The sequence below is a fragment of the Ranitomeya imitator genome, chromosome 3 (assembly GCF_032444005.1).
Source record: "Ranitomeya imitator isolate aRanImi1 chromosome 3, aRanImi1.pri, whole genome shotgun sequence".
In the NCBI taxonomy this organism is placed as follows: Eukaryota; Metazoa; Chordata; class Amphibia; order Anura; family Dendrobatidae; genus Ranitomeya; species Ranitomeya imitator.
Window position 1 is genome coordinate 769464229 of NC_091284.1, and position 18319 is coordinate 769482547.

The window sequence follows — 18319 nt, forward strand, 5'->3', positions numbered from 1 at the left end:
TCATTGCAATTTTGTGTCATATCATGTCACATGTATCCCCCTTGTCAGTAAACCCCTTAGTAGCACCTATGCAAGAGAGATGCACTTTATGCAAATAGACAAAATAATGGTAACAAGGCGCCCAATGAAGCAGTCTACAAGGCATGGCAATATGTATACGCAAGGGATGTTCAGTTCTGGCCACAAATGTACAATCAGCAAAACAATAATATGCAATCATGTGCTCTTAATCATGGGTAACGCCATCCTTTCACCTTTTAATGGGAATCTGTCAGCAGGTTTTTGCTATGTAATCTGAGAGCTCCATAAGATAGGGGCAGACAGCCTGATACTAGCAATGTGTCACTTATTGATCTGCTTGCTGTAGTTTTGATAATATTGCTGTTTTTGCTGCTGCAGATCTAGCACAGCTCAAATGCTGAGCTGTGTATAACCCCACCCACTGATTGTCGGCAAGCTGCCAATGAGTGGTGGGGGCGGGGTTACACAGATGAGCTGGACTGCCTTGCACAAGACACCTAGTCCAGTAGTGATAATCTCTTGCTGGTAAAACACTGATTGTATTGAAAATACAGCACACAACCTAAAAAGTGACTTATCCCTGGAATCACCCTGCCCCTACATTATGCTGCCCTCAGATTAAATAGCAAAAACATGCTAAAAGATTCTGTTTAAAACCCTCATACACAATAACTAACGTACACAGCAGTCTGTGTACGGGGGTTTTCTGACTGCTTGACAAATGATGTCACTGGACAGAAGGATTGGACTATCATTCCTTTTGTTGTCTAGCTATAGGCCACCTCCAGTGATGTTAGTGGCTTTCTCCTAGGAAACACGTGAACACTTGGTGAGTTGAGCCCTCCGGTGTATGGAAGGGACAATGGAAATAGCTGTTATATGATATAAAGTGTATGAGGGGCTTTATACTTTCTCTCTCCATGCGGGTCCCAGCTGACCCCACATAACTGACATTTATCACTTCTCCTGTGGATTCTTGATCATTGTTTAGGCTGGGGAAAACTAAAATATAGTACAACATGCCAGGCATTTAAATCAATGGTCATCCATAAAATCCATGTATAGGATGGCAGGGGGACAGCACTTTATTAGGGGGCTCTAAAATCTGACTAATAGAGTGAAGTCCCTCACTGTCGTATTCATATTTCCTGAAATTGAAGTGGTCGTGTGTCAGATATAAGGACATGGGGCACAAAGATACAGCGAATAAGTCTGCTGTCGTAAACCTATAATAAGGTCCACACCATAGTGTATGAACGTTGCAGTCCGTAATATAGACCGACCATTGTTCCCTTCCAGCAGAGGACGATGATGTGTGTTGACACATAGTAATCCCCGGTAGTTATGTACATGCCATTAGTGCATCCCGCCATATTAATCTCTGGTGATAACCATTTTATCGTTTGTAGCAGCTATAAACAAGCGCTGGGGATAATCTGTGTTTGGATAAGATTGTAATGTTGGACATCAATCAATAATGCTTGTTATCCCAGACAACTGAAAGCCGGCACTGAAAGCTGACATGCCGCCCTGCACTGATTCTGACACTGGTTCAATATGACACATGGACAAAGCTGTTTATCTACTGATTATGGGGGAGTCACAAGGGTCATGAACTAAGTTGTGTCATGCCAGACCAGAAATAATTGTGCAAAATATATCGCATCCTTCTCTAACCTGGTGAATGCAGCCAGCAATGTGAATAATGGATGTTTGCTTACAGTTGCCATTGCTACAGTCAGGAGTATCCATGTCCACAGATACTAAATATGACACCCCAAAATTATGGAAATCTAAAGCTGGCCATGTACATTACACTTATGTCCACCGAACCTGTCGATATCAACGGGCTCAGGCAATGGTGTAATGTGTATGGGGGATTTTGGACTGACGATCACATTGTTCTCCTGAAATACTGTCCCCAAATTCCCCATCTCCTCCCCCGCTCCCTATACATGTGTCTGTACCCATCCCCCTCTTATACTGTTTTCTAATACATACTCCCATGTCACGCTTGCTCCTCATATTGAGTATTTATACAGTATTTGTCCCACTGTGACTCCCCATATTTTGTCCCCGCCGTAGCCCCCCCAAACTACATCCTCAAATCACCATTATCTCCGGTGTCATCAACTCCATTAGAAGCTGGAGCACTTACCACCAATGCTATGCCCTGTCAGAGCCTGCGAGTGACGTCAGCAGCGTCATCACATGACCTGATCACGCTGCTGACGGCGGCCTCACCCGGAAGTGCCGGAGGTCAGACTTCAATTGTACTCGCATCAATTGATCTCTGGGAGCCGTTGCACTGCACCTTCTCTGAGCCAGTTGCCAGTTTGACAGCCGGCTCAGAGAACAGCCGAATCCCATTGTGGTGGGCAGCAAAAGGCAGCTGCTGGGGAGACACCTCAGATTGCCACATCAGGCGGCCCAATGGCGCTCCCCTGTGGACTGCGCCTGGGGCAGATGCCCCACCTACCCACCCGCTGGATACGCCTCTGCTTGCACATATATCCCCCACTGCATTACACTTAACATCTGCTGTTTAGCTAATACACTGGATGGAAACTGATAGAAAAACTGAATCCCTTGTCTGCAATGGGATAGTTTTCTCCTGTCCAGCTCATCAGTCACTGGGTCGGACAGACCCAAGAGCGGATCTAGAGTCCAGATCACAAACATTATGATCCAGCCCCACATTAAAGACCTGGAAAGAGAGGATGAAATACTGATGATAACTGATGCATTTTTACATCACCTTTATCAGTTGTAATCAGTTGAAGCTCCCAAATCAGATGCAAAAGGTCATGGACCGACTGGCGGGACAATATGACCACCAATCGGTAAACTTTTACCTGTCATCCGCCATTTAAATTGCTCTTTACATAGTCAGACCAAGGTAAACAATGTGCACTCGGCATCCATACTAGATGGCTCAGTGTGCAGAGACTGCCCTAGATCTCAGCAGTGCAGATGCCAAAATCAATTAATTTTTGTGGCGCACAATAGATAATTTTGCCTGATAAATGTGCATCAGAAATCTGTTTACACGGCAAGACAATCAAGAAACGGTTATATATGTGAACCCAACCTAAAGCCACTCAAACACATTAGATAGCTACCTCACAGACTATTTTTTAGCCAACAGCTAGCTCTACAGACTCCCCCATACACAGGCTTGGCCGAATGTTCATGTGTACTCTATGAGAGAGATGGTGCCAGAATCATCTGGCAGTGGGTTTTTACCACGCCGAACAAAAGGATTATGCAATGAACTCCTACCACCACAAATGGTCCAAGATTATGGTTGGCACTTGGGACAGGAATATGGCTATGATAGTATGATGACAATATTGTCAATAAATTATAAACTTTTTGGAACAAGAAGTAATAAAAATAACTCTCCTCCTTCATTCTCCAACATTTTATTTGACACCATGTGAGCTCTCAGGTCACTATGCTCAACCTTCGGGGCCTCCTAGCATGTGACAAAATGCAATGTGAAACACCCTAAGCATCTTCAAAGCAGTGAAATTATCCAGGGAGACAAAACAGTCATAAAAATTGGGAATCATGCCTGGCCTGGGGTCTTGTGTTACTACCTGTGTTGTGTGCAAGGATGCCAACTGTGCAGAAATTCCAAGACAGTCCGTAAAACTTGGGCACTTTTTGACCCTTTTTGAAGCCAATAAATCTTCCACGGATTATTTTCACTGCAATTATCATCATTTAACAGTTTACAGTGAACGCGGCTGATTTCTTCACATCACAATTTTTAGGCTGTAGACATATATCACTTTTAATCATAATAATTTGTTACGGCTCTCCAATGTGTCCTTAAAAACTATTTCCTGATTTTTGGATAAGCTGTCCACAAAAAATAAAAAGTCAAGCAAAAAATATTGTCTGTAGAGGACCATTGTAGATCTATTAAGTCCACCCCCCACACCATGCTCTTTTCCCATTATCTGGTTTTCTTCAAAACAAATATCTACTAATTAAAGTTGTCCAACACTAGATTTTTCATTGACAACTGTAAGACGTCTTCCAGTTCTTAGATCACCGCTTGTGACCTTCGCATGTCAGAGGTCTGACCCTTCCGCCTTTCTAATAGAATGCATAGTGATTTGGTCACAAGAGTTGATTGATAGTTGCCCCTGCACTAACCTAACTTTAGTTTGATGCTTAATTAATGCCCTTCTACTGTACTTACCACAAAAGCAATTGGCGGTTTGAAAGATTGTGGCTTACGATCTTATAGAAGTTTCTATCACTGACTGTAGGTGAAAAGGAAAGAAAAGCGCAGACAAGGAATTTCACAGAACAGCTCTGGGGCATTTTATTAGGATTTGGACTGATGTAGTAACACAAAGAGGGTATTTTTATTTACACTCAGTACCTTACCATACCTTACCCCCCTAATTGGCAGTTTGGTGACAACTTGTTCAGCCAACATCTATTACTGCTCTGACTGCTTCATACACATGTTCCTCAGCTTATGTGTCACGTTGTCGGGTGTCCGAGGACCAGGGGCTCCTTCCCTATCCCTAACGCTAGGGGCTCCTTAGCTCGCCCTGTTCCCCGGATTACTCCTGATGGTGAAGACGCCAGGGCCACGTACCTTGCCTTTGCTCCTGAATTCGCCCTCAGTATGTACCCTTCCCTCTGCCAGGGAAGAGGAGTGTAGTAGTGTACCGTAATACACCAATTAGACTAACAAGGCAATAAAAACAGGGATAAAGGAAAATACCAATCATGCAAATATGCACACACATATAACAGAGGTAAACACCGGGGTGTGGATGATGGGGTTAAAGCAAAGTAGGAGAAGAAAGGGAATTGTCACACATTCAAAACCTAGCAACAGTCACAGATAAATCCACCAAGCGCTTTCTGTAAAACAACAACCACCAACAAGCTCCAGTCATGCAGCATCAGCTATCTATGACAATGAGTGCTAACCAGGGCCCAGATTATGTAGGAAATGGGAGTGGCTACCAGTGCCAAGCTGAGAGCCTTAATGCAGGAAAGCTTCCAGGAGCTCTCAACTGAGCAGATTAACTCCTGCACTACCAAAATAAATTTACACCATTTAATACGAAGGTGAAGTGCTTCTAATCCATGCAGGAGTAAGAGAAATCAGACGCTGCGGTCTTCTGGCTCCTCTTTGTCGCAGCAAACTCGTGACATTATGGATGTCTTTAAATGGGAAGAGAGTAATAAGTTACTGCAAGACCCTTCAGACAGCAGCTTATCTTCCATTAGAAGAAAGGATTGGGCATGTTGAAATACAACATGCCCAATCCTTCTTTTCTCCAAAATTTACCATTGGGGCAGATTAATGACACCCCATACACATTTAATGCCATAACAAAAGTCTGATATCTATCTCATGTGTATGGACTTTGTTAAATGTCACAAACAGTATCATTTGTGGCAGATTATTATTATTTATATAGCACCATAGTTTCCATGGTGCTGTACATGAGAAGGGGCTACATACAAGTTACAGATATCACTTACAGTAAAAAAAACAAACAATGACAGACTGATACAGAGGGGCGAGGACCCTGCCCTTGCGGGCTTACATTCTACAGGATGGTTGAGAAGGAGACAATAGGTTGAGGGTTGCAGGGGCTCCTGTGTTGGTGAGGCGGTAGCTCCGGTGTTGGTGAGGCGGTAGCTCCGGTGTTGGTGAGGCGGTAGCTTCGGTAGTGATGAGGCGGCAGCGGGGTCAGTGCAGGCTGTAGGCTTTCCTGAAGAGATGAGTTTTCAGGTTCCGTCTGAAGGATCCGAATGTGGTTGATAGTCGGATGTGTTGGGGCAAAGAATTCCAGAAGATGGGGGATATTCGGGAGAAGTCTTGGAGGCGATTGGATGAGGAGCGAATAAGTGTGGAGGAGAGAATGAGGTCTTGGGAGGACCAGAGATCACGTGAGGGAAGATATCGGGAGATTAGTTCAGAGATATATGGAGGAGACAGGTTGTGGATGGCTTTGTAGGTCAGTATTAGTAATTTGAACTGGATACGCTGAGGGAATGGGAGCCAGTGAAGAGATTTGCAGAGGGGGGAAGCGGAGGAGTAGCGAGGAGAGAGATGAATTAGTCGGGCAGCAGAGTTAAGGATGGACTGGAGAGGTGCAAGGGTGTTAGCAGGGAGGCCGCAGAAAAGGATGTTGCAGTAGTCAAGGCGGGAGATGATGAGGGCATGCACAAGCATTTTAGTAGATTGACGTTTGAGGAAAGGACGGATTCTGGAGATATTTTTGAGCTGGAGGCGACAGGAGATGGAAAGAGCTTGGATGTGCTGTTTGAAGGACAGGGCAGAGTCAAGGGTTACTCCGAGGCAGCGGACTTCCGATTAAATGTTATCGGCTTGTTCCAAGACCAGTCATTACTGAGAGAGGGCAGCTGTTAATTACATGCAATATTGAACTGGGTTGACAAAGGCCCACCAGTAACATTGATTCTTGGGGGCTCACTGTTCAGTTACATGCAAAAATAATCTGTCCCCAGTACATAAATTTACTTTTGCTTCTATTTAATATTAATTTGGCTAGTTTGTTTATTGAATGATTAGATTGTACTTTTGTTTTCAAAATTGTGAATCAAGTGTAATAGCACTACTCATCAGCACTCCTTTACAGGGGCCCACTGGAGGATTCTCCTGTTCTCCTGTGAGCCAGTCCGAGCCTGATTACATGTGCTTCTCTCACTAAGGGTGAGATTATATTAAATTGAACCCCTAATCACCGTAAAAATGTCACCCTGCATTCAGTGTACATTTACTGGCCAGTGCTGAACTGTAAATGGGTTGCCCCATTTTTTTTTTTGCTTTCTGTCAACCACTCAACATGGACTAGAGTGACCAGCTACAAAATACATCCAGTTTCCCCTCCGTATTTTTTTTTTCCTGGACTTTTCCTTGTTACATAGTGGGGGTCCTTTTTTGGGTTCCATAGAGTTTTTATTTATTTTACTAACTTAGATAGCGCCATTAATTCCACAGCGCTTTACAGACAGTATCGACCTTCAAATTGATCGGTGCCTGAAACACTTTACGGTTGATTACAGTGAGCAGCACGGTGGCTCAGTGGTTAGCACTGTTGCTTTGCAGCCATTAGATCATGGGTACAAATCCCCCCAAGGAAAATATCTGCAAGGAGTTTGTTCTCCCCGTGTTTTCCTGGGTTTCCTCCGGGTACTCCGGTTTCCTCCCTCACTCTAGAGACATACTGATAGGGAATGTAGATTGTGAGCCCCAATGGGGACAGTGATGATGACATCTGTAAAGTGCTGTGGAAATTAATAGCGCTATTTAAGCGAGAAAAATAAAATAAATTCATACAATCCCATATGTGGTGAATACTGCCATGTGATACTGCAGATATTACAGTTAACAAGTATATGGTCCACTCTTTGCATGGGACATCTTGTAAGTGGGGTTCATTCTGATCATCTGTGTCCATCAGGAGAGAAGACAGTATAGCCCAGAATAGCGTTTTTTAGAAGTGCCTTATTCTGTATTTAATTTAAAAAAAAACGCAATTTTTTTTTCTGTATCCGTTTTTTACAATCTAACTAAATGCATTATGAAATTAGTTTTGTAGATCCTGTGTCATCTGGAATTTTTTTAAATGCCATCACATACAGACAGCTTCAGTAGAGATTCCTGAACCTAATAAATGTATGAATCTATAAATATATATTGGATGTCGTAACATGCCAGAAGTGTTCTGGGTTAATCGACAACCACAGAAAATTATATAGAATGTGTTTGTCGCTGGAAAAGAATGTTGAGGTAAAAACCCAACATTTAAGTCTAATAGAAAATCTGCAGAATTCTCCTTATTGCCTTCCCATGGTTCATATCTAGTGAAAATTCACAATTATTCTTGTATTCTGTTGTAATTAATTTGTTTCTACAGCTACTGTCAGTAGAGTAATTAGGGTCCGATACGCCCCAGTGCAAAATTTGGATCTGGGCCCTCACTTGCATGCACCCTTGTAGCGTTCTAGATCCTAAAAAGGGTGTTTGTATCCCAAGTAATAATGCCCCCCATCCTGTAATAATGTCCCCCATCTTGTAATACGGTCCACCATCCTGGCCCCATCCTGTAATAATGTCCCCGTCCTGTATATCCACCCTGTGTGAACAAATTGTTATACTGGGTGCTGTTTTTGGTAGGATAAGGGTTCCATTACATGGCCAATAGCCATCTCAGCCAACTCTCCCATACACCGGAGCACTCATTCAACGAGTGCTGCTGTATTCTCTCAACTTTTATCCCCTCGACCGAGGAATCCTCTGTCCTCGCTATGGAGCATGTCTCGCCCTGGGCAAACCTGCCCAGGCTCTGCCCTAAAGGCCTGAAAAATCCTATTCCAATATCTCTGAGACTTTACACCGTCCCCCTTTTAACTCCTCCCAACGGTTTAACCCTTAGTACTCTATCCCTAAGCTAAAGAATACATTTTATATTCCACTATTAAACATCACATACAAGAACATTGGAAAACCGCACATTACATCGATGAAATGTTAGGAAGCCTCACGTAGCACAAGTGCTTGTTAATCAGGAGAGAGAAGGCAATTGAGGGTCCCCGCCACTTCCTTACTCTCCCATACACTTTGGACAATTGGACGAACCTGTTGATATCGGCGGGGTTGGTCGAGATAACTCTAATGTATTGTATGACCAGCTTGAGCCCATGGCCAATCTGAATGTTCCTGTGTATGGGGGAGTCGGTAGAGATATCCAGTGACTGAACAATCTATTTGTCAACAACTATCTAATGTGTATGGGGGCATTTACACAACAGGTCCTGGGTCAACCGCAAACCCTACAAGATCTATAACTATGTCTCTGGTAATAAAAATTCACTGTCTAATTTAATATTTAGGTAGGTTATATGGTGCTAAGAAGTAGGGTTGGAGAATATCAGTCTTATTTAGAACACCAGAAGGATGCTTGGGATGCCTACCTATAACTCAGATCATGTGGAGTAGGACTTCTGACTGGTACCGTTCCCGCAGAATGTAACAATCACGCTACTGATGTTATTATACATACATTCAGTATCTGCATCATATATCCCAACGCCAGATAAATCTAGTTAACCCCAATCATCTCCCCTCATGGCTGCAGTAAAGGTAACGCAACGTCAAGACAAAGGAAGAGCAGGAAATGAAACACATTAAAAGCTGCGTGTCACTACGGCCCGAGGTCTGCTCATTGTCATCTATGGCTCCAGAATAGATAGAGTATTATTATTCCTATATAGAATATGATATCTGCTGATATCCATTTTACTGCCCGGAGCAGATCATACATTTAAGTGGACGGTCTCCCAATAAATCAGCATCAGTTATACATTAAGCTCTCTCTGGCGCCGAAGGTGATACGTTATTCCTTGATTTCCTTAAGATAAATTTCATTTTAGTAACTAGATAAGATGCCGGCTTCAATTATTGACATGCTTCATTCTATATCACTCTGGTAAAGCAGTCAGAAAAAAAAATAATATTACATATATGAAGGAAAGAAGGTGTGACTCCTCTCGGACCTGTCCCTGGGACGTTGGCTTTTGTCACCAGATAGCCAAGTATTCGTGCTGTGAGTGGTCCTGCCACAGTGGCTGATGTAGCTGGGAGCTGACCAAGTAGTCAGCGTTTTGCTGCGGCCAATCGAACAACACCACACCCCACCATAACTCCCAACTTACAGTCTATATTACCTCTGGTTCACTCCTGTTGCCCAGCTCTAGTTCTGCCTAGTTTATTCTCGTTCTGACCTCAGCCCAATGACTGACATATCTTCTGACTTATGATTTTGTCTCTTGGTCTTCTTGGTTCTGACCCCATACACACCAGACAATTTTGGCCAACCGATTATTCAACCTTATCTCCCTGAGAACACAAGGATTGGCTGGTGGAAATCCAATGTGTTGGATCCTTCTCTTACCCCTTATCATTTGTCGGGCAGAATCGTTAGGTGCTTATAGACATTAGACTGTTGGCTGATCCTTCTGACGTTCGGTCTACTGTGGTCGAATCTGTATGGGGGCCTTTAGTGGTGGCTGTAGGCAACCGAAATTGTATAGTATAATTCTCTTTCTATGCAGCTAATTTTCAGAGCCCCACCCCATATGCATAGAATGAGGACCCGTTGGCCCTTTAGGACATTTTCCCTTTCCCCCTATGAAATCACTATGGTGACTTGGGCCTTTCCTCTCTTATTCCTCTTAGAAGCTTATGGGTGTGCCGCATACAATCTGTATATGACAGCACTGATAGGTCAGTGTCAGAATGATAAAGGATACACCCCCAATTGATAACCCCCAGATATCAATTAATGGGGACCCATTGGGGAAAATCTGTAACAAATATGCTGCGAGAATTTGGACGGGAAGTCGTGATCGTTTCCATTTAATGTGAACATAGCCTTATACCTTCATAACGATCCCCCAGGATTTTAGATGGACATTTTTTAAAGTAATATCCAATTTTTTCCCTTACAATCTTCTCTTGATAACCTTGATGGTTAATGCCGACTACATATATCCACTTATTATTACAATTACATGTTATATACCGTGATGTAACAGCACTACTATACAACGTCTCTTTAATATGGCAATAAAATTATTATTAAGTTACTGTAAATGGTATTTTCACTTCTCAGGTGCCAGGTCCTCTGTGGCACCACCTTCAAGAGACATAGTTAGTGGGTAGCTGTACTTATGGCACAACGCAAAGGCCGGCAGGTATAATTGTGCAAGGTGTCTGTGTTCTATTGGTATTTTACTACAGAACTTAAAGGGATATTCCCAAAATATGACGTTATTCCCTATCCACGGGATAACTCACTGACTGGTGGGGGTCCGACTGCTGAGTTCCCCCAGCTATCACAAGATCAGGGCTCTGGAATACGAGGATCGAGTTCTATTTAGCCCTATTTTCAATGGAGCAGATGTGCCCATGCTTAACCTCTGATTCATGCATTTTCTATGGGACAGCTTTCTTCACTAGTCCCATAGACAATGAATGGCGTGGGGGTTGAGCATGCGCATCAGAAAGTTATTCCCTATTTTTGAAATAACCGTTTAGTGAGGTACCTAGTAAATTTAGGCCAAGTTCAAAGGAGACACTAATGCAGAAGCTCCTTCTTTAGTTCTAGCCTTAGTTTTCTACATCATTGATAAGAAAAGTGCTCCGCTTAGTTTGCCAAAAAGCTTGTCGTCTGGTAAGAAGAGATCTTTAAAAATGTGAAGCGGCAGCTGTTTCCGGCCGGGTTGACATGCATTGAAAGTAATGTTTATTTGATCTCATTGCAGCTTGAATGAACGTGACCACTTGTTGAAGAGACTTGGCAGAAAAACCCCTCCAAGCTTGTTTCGTGCTAATTCCGTCCAGCAAAGTGTATCATGTAAGTATGCGAGTGTAAATAATACGGCCGGCTGCTTCCTGTAGGCAGGTGGGGATTTGATTTTAATTAAACTGAGCATCAGGTAGAGTTGATAGGAGAGGAAGCTTTTAGCTTGGAGTCTTGAATTTGCATTGTGATCTCTATCTGACCTCAGGCTAAAGGTAAGCCTTGTTAGGAAGGTAAAGGCTGTTTTCTTGTGCTTGATAAAAGATAAATGCATTCTGCTTCCTATTCTGCACGAGTAATACTAGATACAGGTGAATCAATGCGCATTTCACCCTAAAATGATGCTAATTACCTGCAAATATAGCTCATTGGCTCATTCTGCTGATGAAGGTACTTTATACTCCGAGTGATGAGACCAAGATAAATGTTTTTGGAACTGATGCCTTCAAAACTGTATAGTGTCACGAAGGTGAAGAGTGCAAAGAAAAATGTATGATGCCTACAGTGAAACATGGTGGTGGCAGTGTCCTTATCTGGGGCTGTATAAACACTACTGGGCGCTACATTTCATTGAATGTACTGCTTTGTATAGAAAGAGAAGATGCTACCATCACTCCATACCCTTGGTAGATGTGCACTTCTCCAACACGAAGATGATCCAAAACACACATCTGATGTATTTCTGAAGTGCAAGTCGAAAGTGATTCAGTGGCCACGTGTCTCCTGATCTGAATACAACCGACACTCCTATGGGGGATTCTGAAGAGACAAGTTGTCATCGCTCTTCATCGAGCATCCAGGCTCTACTCGAGGTCATTCTTGAAGAATGGAAAAAAATAGATGTTGCAATATCTTGCCGACTTGTTCATTCCATGCCTAGAAGATTTGATGCCGTCCTTAAAAATTATGGAGGTCATATAAAATAGTAGATGTAGTAGGTTTTGATGTGGGGTGTACTCAATTTTGCTTCAACGAATTTGAGTAAAACTGAAGATTTGGTAATGGACGTCATTAACCTTACTTTCATAACCTTGTAGTGAGGTTAATAATATAACCTTCATTACGAAATCTTCAGTTTTTCTTCAATTAGCTGATTTCTATGAAACTCAGAGAACATTTTCTTAACCCATAACATGAACTTGTTCTTGTGCTCAGTGAGATATGGGGATGTACATATATATCTATATATACATATATATCTATATATATATATATATATATATATATATATATATACCTCATGCTATTATCCAGAAAGATGAAGGCAGCACTCCAATAGAAAAATATGTGTGATTTATTAGGCCCATGTACGATGTTTCAGTCCAGGATGTGGACCTTTCTCAAGCATAGTAAATACATACAGGGTGGGCCATTTATATGGATACACCTAAATAAAATGGGAATGGTTGGTGACCCAGAGCGGCGCGCTGAATTTGCAGAATGGGCAAAACAAAAATTGGAACAGGATTTCACAGAAACATGATGAGGCAAACTTTTTTGGGTGGGCCATTTATATGGATACACCTAAATAAAAAGGGAATGGTGACAGCTTTCTTGCGTAGGGTGTCTTGCATTGAAATCTGCTGCAATGACCCGGGTGCTCCGTTCACCAGACATCAACACAATTTCTATCTGCTCCTCACGTGTTAACCTCTACGACATGTCAATGTCTGTAAACAAAGAGAAACTTGTAAGTCATGAAAGAATAAAGTTACGTTAAAACCAAGCACACCACTGTTTTTATTGTGAAATTCTAAATAAGTTTGATGTGTCACATGACCCTCTTCCCATTGAAAAAAATAAAGTTGGTACAAAAATGGCCGACTTCAAAATGGCCACCATGGTCACCACCCATCTTGAAAAGTTTTCCCCCTCCCATATACTAATGTGCCACAAACAGGAAGTTGATATCACCGACCATTCCCATTTTATTTAGGTGTATCCATATACATGGCCCACCCTGTATATTACCCATCAAATAATAATTCTAATAATTCTGCAGCTACTTTCCGTTCTTCCTCCTGGAAATATGTCACTAGACTGGTAGATGGATATTGTCAGTACTTGTCAGTAGGGTGTATCCCCACACAGCACTGCTCAATGTTACACTCTGTACAGACACACTTTTTAGACGTACGGAATGGCGACATCCAGTTTTCAGTTTAGTTATATGTTTCTAGGAGGAATAACAGAGGAGTGGCACAACTGGGAGATATATTCCTCATGAAATACCAATTCTAAGTATTTCCTAAGCAAAATAAACCCTTCTTTATCGCTTATTGAGTTGGGGGTTGCCTACTTTAAACTGGCCAATCATGAATGAAAGCTTTTTCTTCCGACTGCCCTATGGACATGTGTGTTTGGCTCAGCCCATTCTGAGGTTCCCCCCATATATACAATCTTATGTTTACAAGCCTCTCAGCTGTTTCCAGAAAGCAGATGTGGACGTAGAGTAGAAAGCCAGTATATACAGTAGATTGTCAGGGAGGGGAAGTTGTTGTATAAAAATACAACAGGAGAAAGGATCTAAAGTCTTATGGAGAGCAGAGTTATATTTAAAAAAGGTTACTTTTTTACGGAATTTCTTGTGACCGCTATGTACTACCTTCCCTTACCAGTGGGGCAGTGGGGGCATCTGGTCTTCTCATAAAAGTGAACAGTTACTCTGTGTGACTGCACACTTCTGAATCTAGTCAGTATGCGGGGCATATGCTGTTATGATTTACCAGTACTGACAGTGAGCAATTTGCATACTTCCAGTCACATTCTCACTAGACGTACCTGGCTTCTCTCAATACAAGAGAAATGAGAGAGGCGGAGCACGACTAGTCGGCACTTGACTGCGTAGTATGCAAATCACCGACTGGTGATCACGTGAGTCTCCCCCTGCTCTCACTGACAATACCAGTGAATCCTGACAGCGTGAGCATGGCACACTGACAGGATTCATAAAGAGACTGAAGACTTTTATCAGAAGACCAGACATTCCCTTTAAGTTTAAGTGAACTCTTCAATCTTGATTAGCCCTGTTCTGTCTCTTCGAAATGTGTCAATAAGAAAACCTCAAAGTCCCCTATGATAATGAAGAAGAGAGAGGTGATTATGCGTTTTGTACCTTTCTATGGGCAAATTGAGTTAGACGGCCATTTTGGTCCACAAAAAGGAATGTAGTAATGGTCGAGCATGTACACTTCTGCTCCATTTATCCCGGGGACTTTGAGTCCCTTGTTCTTGTGAATGGTGGCACCCCTATCAATCATCCACCATGATGAGGCATCATTTCTTGACCCAAAACTGGCGATAGATATAATATAAGCACAGGCCAAAAGGAGAGCTATTACTGGTAATGTGGATAGGCATAAATCTATGGGAATAACTTTGTTTCTGGTATATTTTGCCTGGTAAGATATGTAAATTACCTAATAATTTATAAATTGTGTTGTATAATCCCGAACCTACTTGTTACTACAGACTTTATTGGACCTCAGATAATTTTAATATGGTATTCCCCAAACTGCACATGGTGGGATCTTTGTGAGGCTTAGACCTTTGTAAGAATTGCTGGAAAGGAATGGTTTGGGGAACTTTGGATATGTCTTGTGTGACAGTCGCTAACAGATGGAAGACATTTGTTTTTCTGTAGTGTGTATACATGAAGAGGAATATCATGGGGCAATGACAGGAACGAGGCGGGGGTGGAGGTATAGGATTCCAAAACAGATAGCAGGTTGAACCCTAAAAAGAATGTCCTGGAAATCATCTGCAGGCTGGTCATATATATATATATATATAAGATAGCTACTTAATGTTCCCTTCTCCGACCCTCCCCCATGCTGCTCCTGGGGTGGAAGATAAGCAGCTGCCAGATAATACTGCCTCCAAGAGATGTAGAAGTTAAAATCCAACCAGTTCGACCCTTGTTTCCTCCGATCAGTTGGCAGTGCCCATATTCATGGGGTTGAGGAACCGTCGATCAAGCGATTTTCCATCTGCAGATTATATAAACCTCAATATTCCCCATTATGTCAATGCTAGATGATAAGCAGCTGCCAGACACTTCATGGGCCACTTGTTGGCTTTTTCATCTCCCTGACAGCCGCCTTCATCTGCCAGGTCCATAGACATGAGATTGGTGGCATATCCCATCAGAATGGCCAGCAAACTTGTCCTTGACCACCTTTTGTAAGTCAATGTATGAAATATGAGTTGCTACCCTAGAGTTCCTATAAGGCGGGTGTCCCACTTGCGACTGCAATGCGAGAAACTCTCTTCAGTCTCTCGCCTCAATACCCGGCAGCAGCCGGCGGTTCAGACCGGAGCGCTTAGCTGCATAGAAATACAGGCAGCCGCACACTCTGGTCCCGAGTGCCGGCGGCACTGCCGCGTATTGAGGCGAGAGACTCGCGAGAGTTTCTCACATTGCAGTTGCAAGTGGGATACCGGCCTTACTTCTACAAATGCTACTTCCACAGTCTTCATCCTCAGTCATATCATATGCTTCTTTCTTTTGTTATAATGTGCTATTCTTGAAATATTCTTCCACCCTTTCTCACTTCCTTTTTTTTTTTTTCTTTTTCAGATGGCTTTGCATTTTCTCAAGAAGAACACGGCGTTGTTTCCCAGTCTCAAGTTGTCCGATCTTATGACACAACAAAACAGAGAAGCGGGATAGAATAACAAAAGACCTCAGTGACTGGTGGTAGAAATAATGATCTTTGGACAATATTCCTACTGTTAACAGATATTTCGCTAAGTTTGGCCGCAGCAGCCAAAAACTGGGAAATCCATTTCTGTGGCCTTTGCCAATAAATTTCTTAACTTTTATTTTTATGTTCCACCAGCAGGACCTGCATGAGATTTCAATTAAACTATGCAGTGCAGGTCTGTCTGGGAGCTAGGTGGTTAATATGTGTTCTTTTTGCTAGGGCGCAGCTTGTTAAAAAAATTATTCTTTTGCTGTGCTCTTCTTCCGACCTTTTTTTTTTACTGCAATTACATGCCTGTCTAGCAGCCATGTTTTTACATAGATACCACAATGGACTTGTGCAGTTAGGGGCCATACTTCCAGGGAACACTGTGGATTGAGGTTTGTGTTAGTAGCAAAAATGAAAAATATGAATTTAAAAGAGATTTTAAGAATGATCTGTAGCATCTTTCCATTATCTATCCGTGCATCTAAATAGGTCCGCTTGGCCACCAATTCCAAGATCAGACCATTTAACAAACCTAATTTAGTGAAGATTTCCCATGATACGAAGCAAACGGGAAAAATTACACACTAAGAATGAATAAAAGTCACAAAAAATAGTTTTTGAGTCAGTGAAGTCTTATTTTCTTCAACTGAAAAGCTTGAAACTTTACATTTTGGTGTTACATTTCCTCATTTTGATGGAGGCATAATTATGGACCAAAGTTGACCATATATATTAGATAACTGCGGGCCAAAAGATATAGCTGTCATCTGCTGGCCAACGTGTCTTGTAGGGGAGGCCATACACATTAGAATGATAATGTCATCCAAACCCATTATTTTCAACGATCTAATGTGTGTGACTTTCCCCCAAAAGGCACATGTCTGGGGCAAAGAAGACCCAACTGTTGGATCTCAACATCAAGTAGGGAATGGATTGGTTGCCTATCCCCAAACTGGAAAGCAAAAGAATACTGAGTTCTGGTTGAATGTCACCTATGAACATTGGGTCGTAATTCGATGCCATTTTTAACAGATCTATAGTTGAAGGTTTACTTAAATCCCACATCTGACATTCATGACCCAAATACGAACTACGATATCCAGAGTGCAGATCTCCGGACCCAAAACCTCATATATCTCTATAAGGCTATTGATTTTGCGTCCGGAGACCAACGATTGGGCCAGACATCATAGTCCTTACTCAGGCTGTTAATTTTAGACATGTGTATCTGTGAATAACCTAATATTTGTATCTTGTTATTTTCTAGGAGCATAAAACACCTCCACGCAGTCCATTATAACCTATTACACATTTCTATCCACTTACAATACGGCCAAACCACTTTCGAAAGAAATGTTCATGTTAACTAGTTCTGAGTGGGCCCATCCTTGAGCTCCTTTATTCCAAGTTTAAGTTTTGTTTTTTGTGTTTTTTAGCTGTATACTTACTCTAGTCCCTTAGAGCTAATCTAAGGGGCATTAACACTACGCAATTATTCCTAGCAGCGCTTGTTTCAGGATAATCGCACAATGTAAACAGGTTGCCGATCACCTGATGAACGAGAAAATGCTCATTCATCAGGTGAAATAATATTTTTTGGTTGCCCAAAAGATCACCGTTCTTGGCATCACATTGTTCAGTGTAGGCAGGTCCTGCGCTGCCAAGAACAGAGGCGGTCTTTGCTCACTTAATGGCGGTTAATTAGAAAACGCTCTATAAGCATCTAAAGCGGGGTCGGCCATTGTTCGTTGGGCTAGAGTCACAAAAATCGATCTACTCAACTCGAATTAACTTGCTTTATATTGTTGTTTTATGGCAGTAGCACTTCCTATCGGTCAAAATTTATTTCAGGGCTTGCTTTTAGGATGTATCTGGCAATAATTACTACATTAACACAACAATAATATATACAGCCCTTAATATATATATTGGTGCTATTTATCTGCCAGTTTTTGGCCAATTGCTTGACTACTAAGCTTGTATGTATCATATATTACCTTGGAGCTGGCAATTAATTGGAAACTTGGCATCCAGCTCTTTATATTGCTTACATCACACTTCTTTTGGTAAATATAAAGTTCTTTATGCTCAATGATATCACAGAGAAAGAATATAAAACCTACAGAGACAATAAATGGCCACACGTGCCTATCAGTCTCCACATCGGAGTTATTGGACCCATCACATTGTGTTACCCGCAGTCTCAGTGGACATTTCCTCTATATTTAT

At 42.1% G+C, this 18319-nt stretch overlaps 1 protein-coding gene across 3 annotated transcripts in view; it reads left to right on the plus strand.

Moving 5' to 3' along the window:
• ATP8A2 (ATPase phospholipid transporting 8A2) overlaps positions 1-16703 on the plus strand; it is a 1056467-nt gene extending 1039764 nt beyond the window's left edge. For all 3 annotated transcript variants that reach the window (XM_069759054.1, XM_069759055.1, XM_069759056.1), the window contains 2 exons: positions 11359-11450; positions 15976-16703. In XM_069759054.1, the coding sequence (XP_069615155.1) occupies positions 11359-11450; positions 15976-16073 (190 nt within the window). In that variant the 3' untranslated portion in view covers positions 16074-16703. The remainder of the gene's footprint in view (positions 1-11358; positions 11451-15975) is intronic.
• Positions 16704-18319: the final 1616 nt, after the last annotated feature.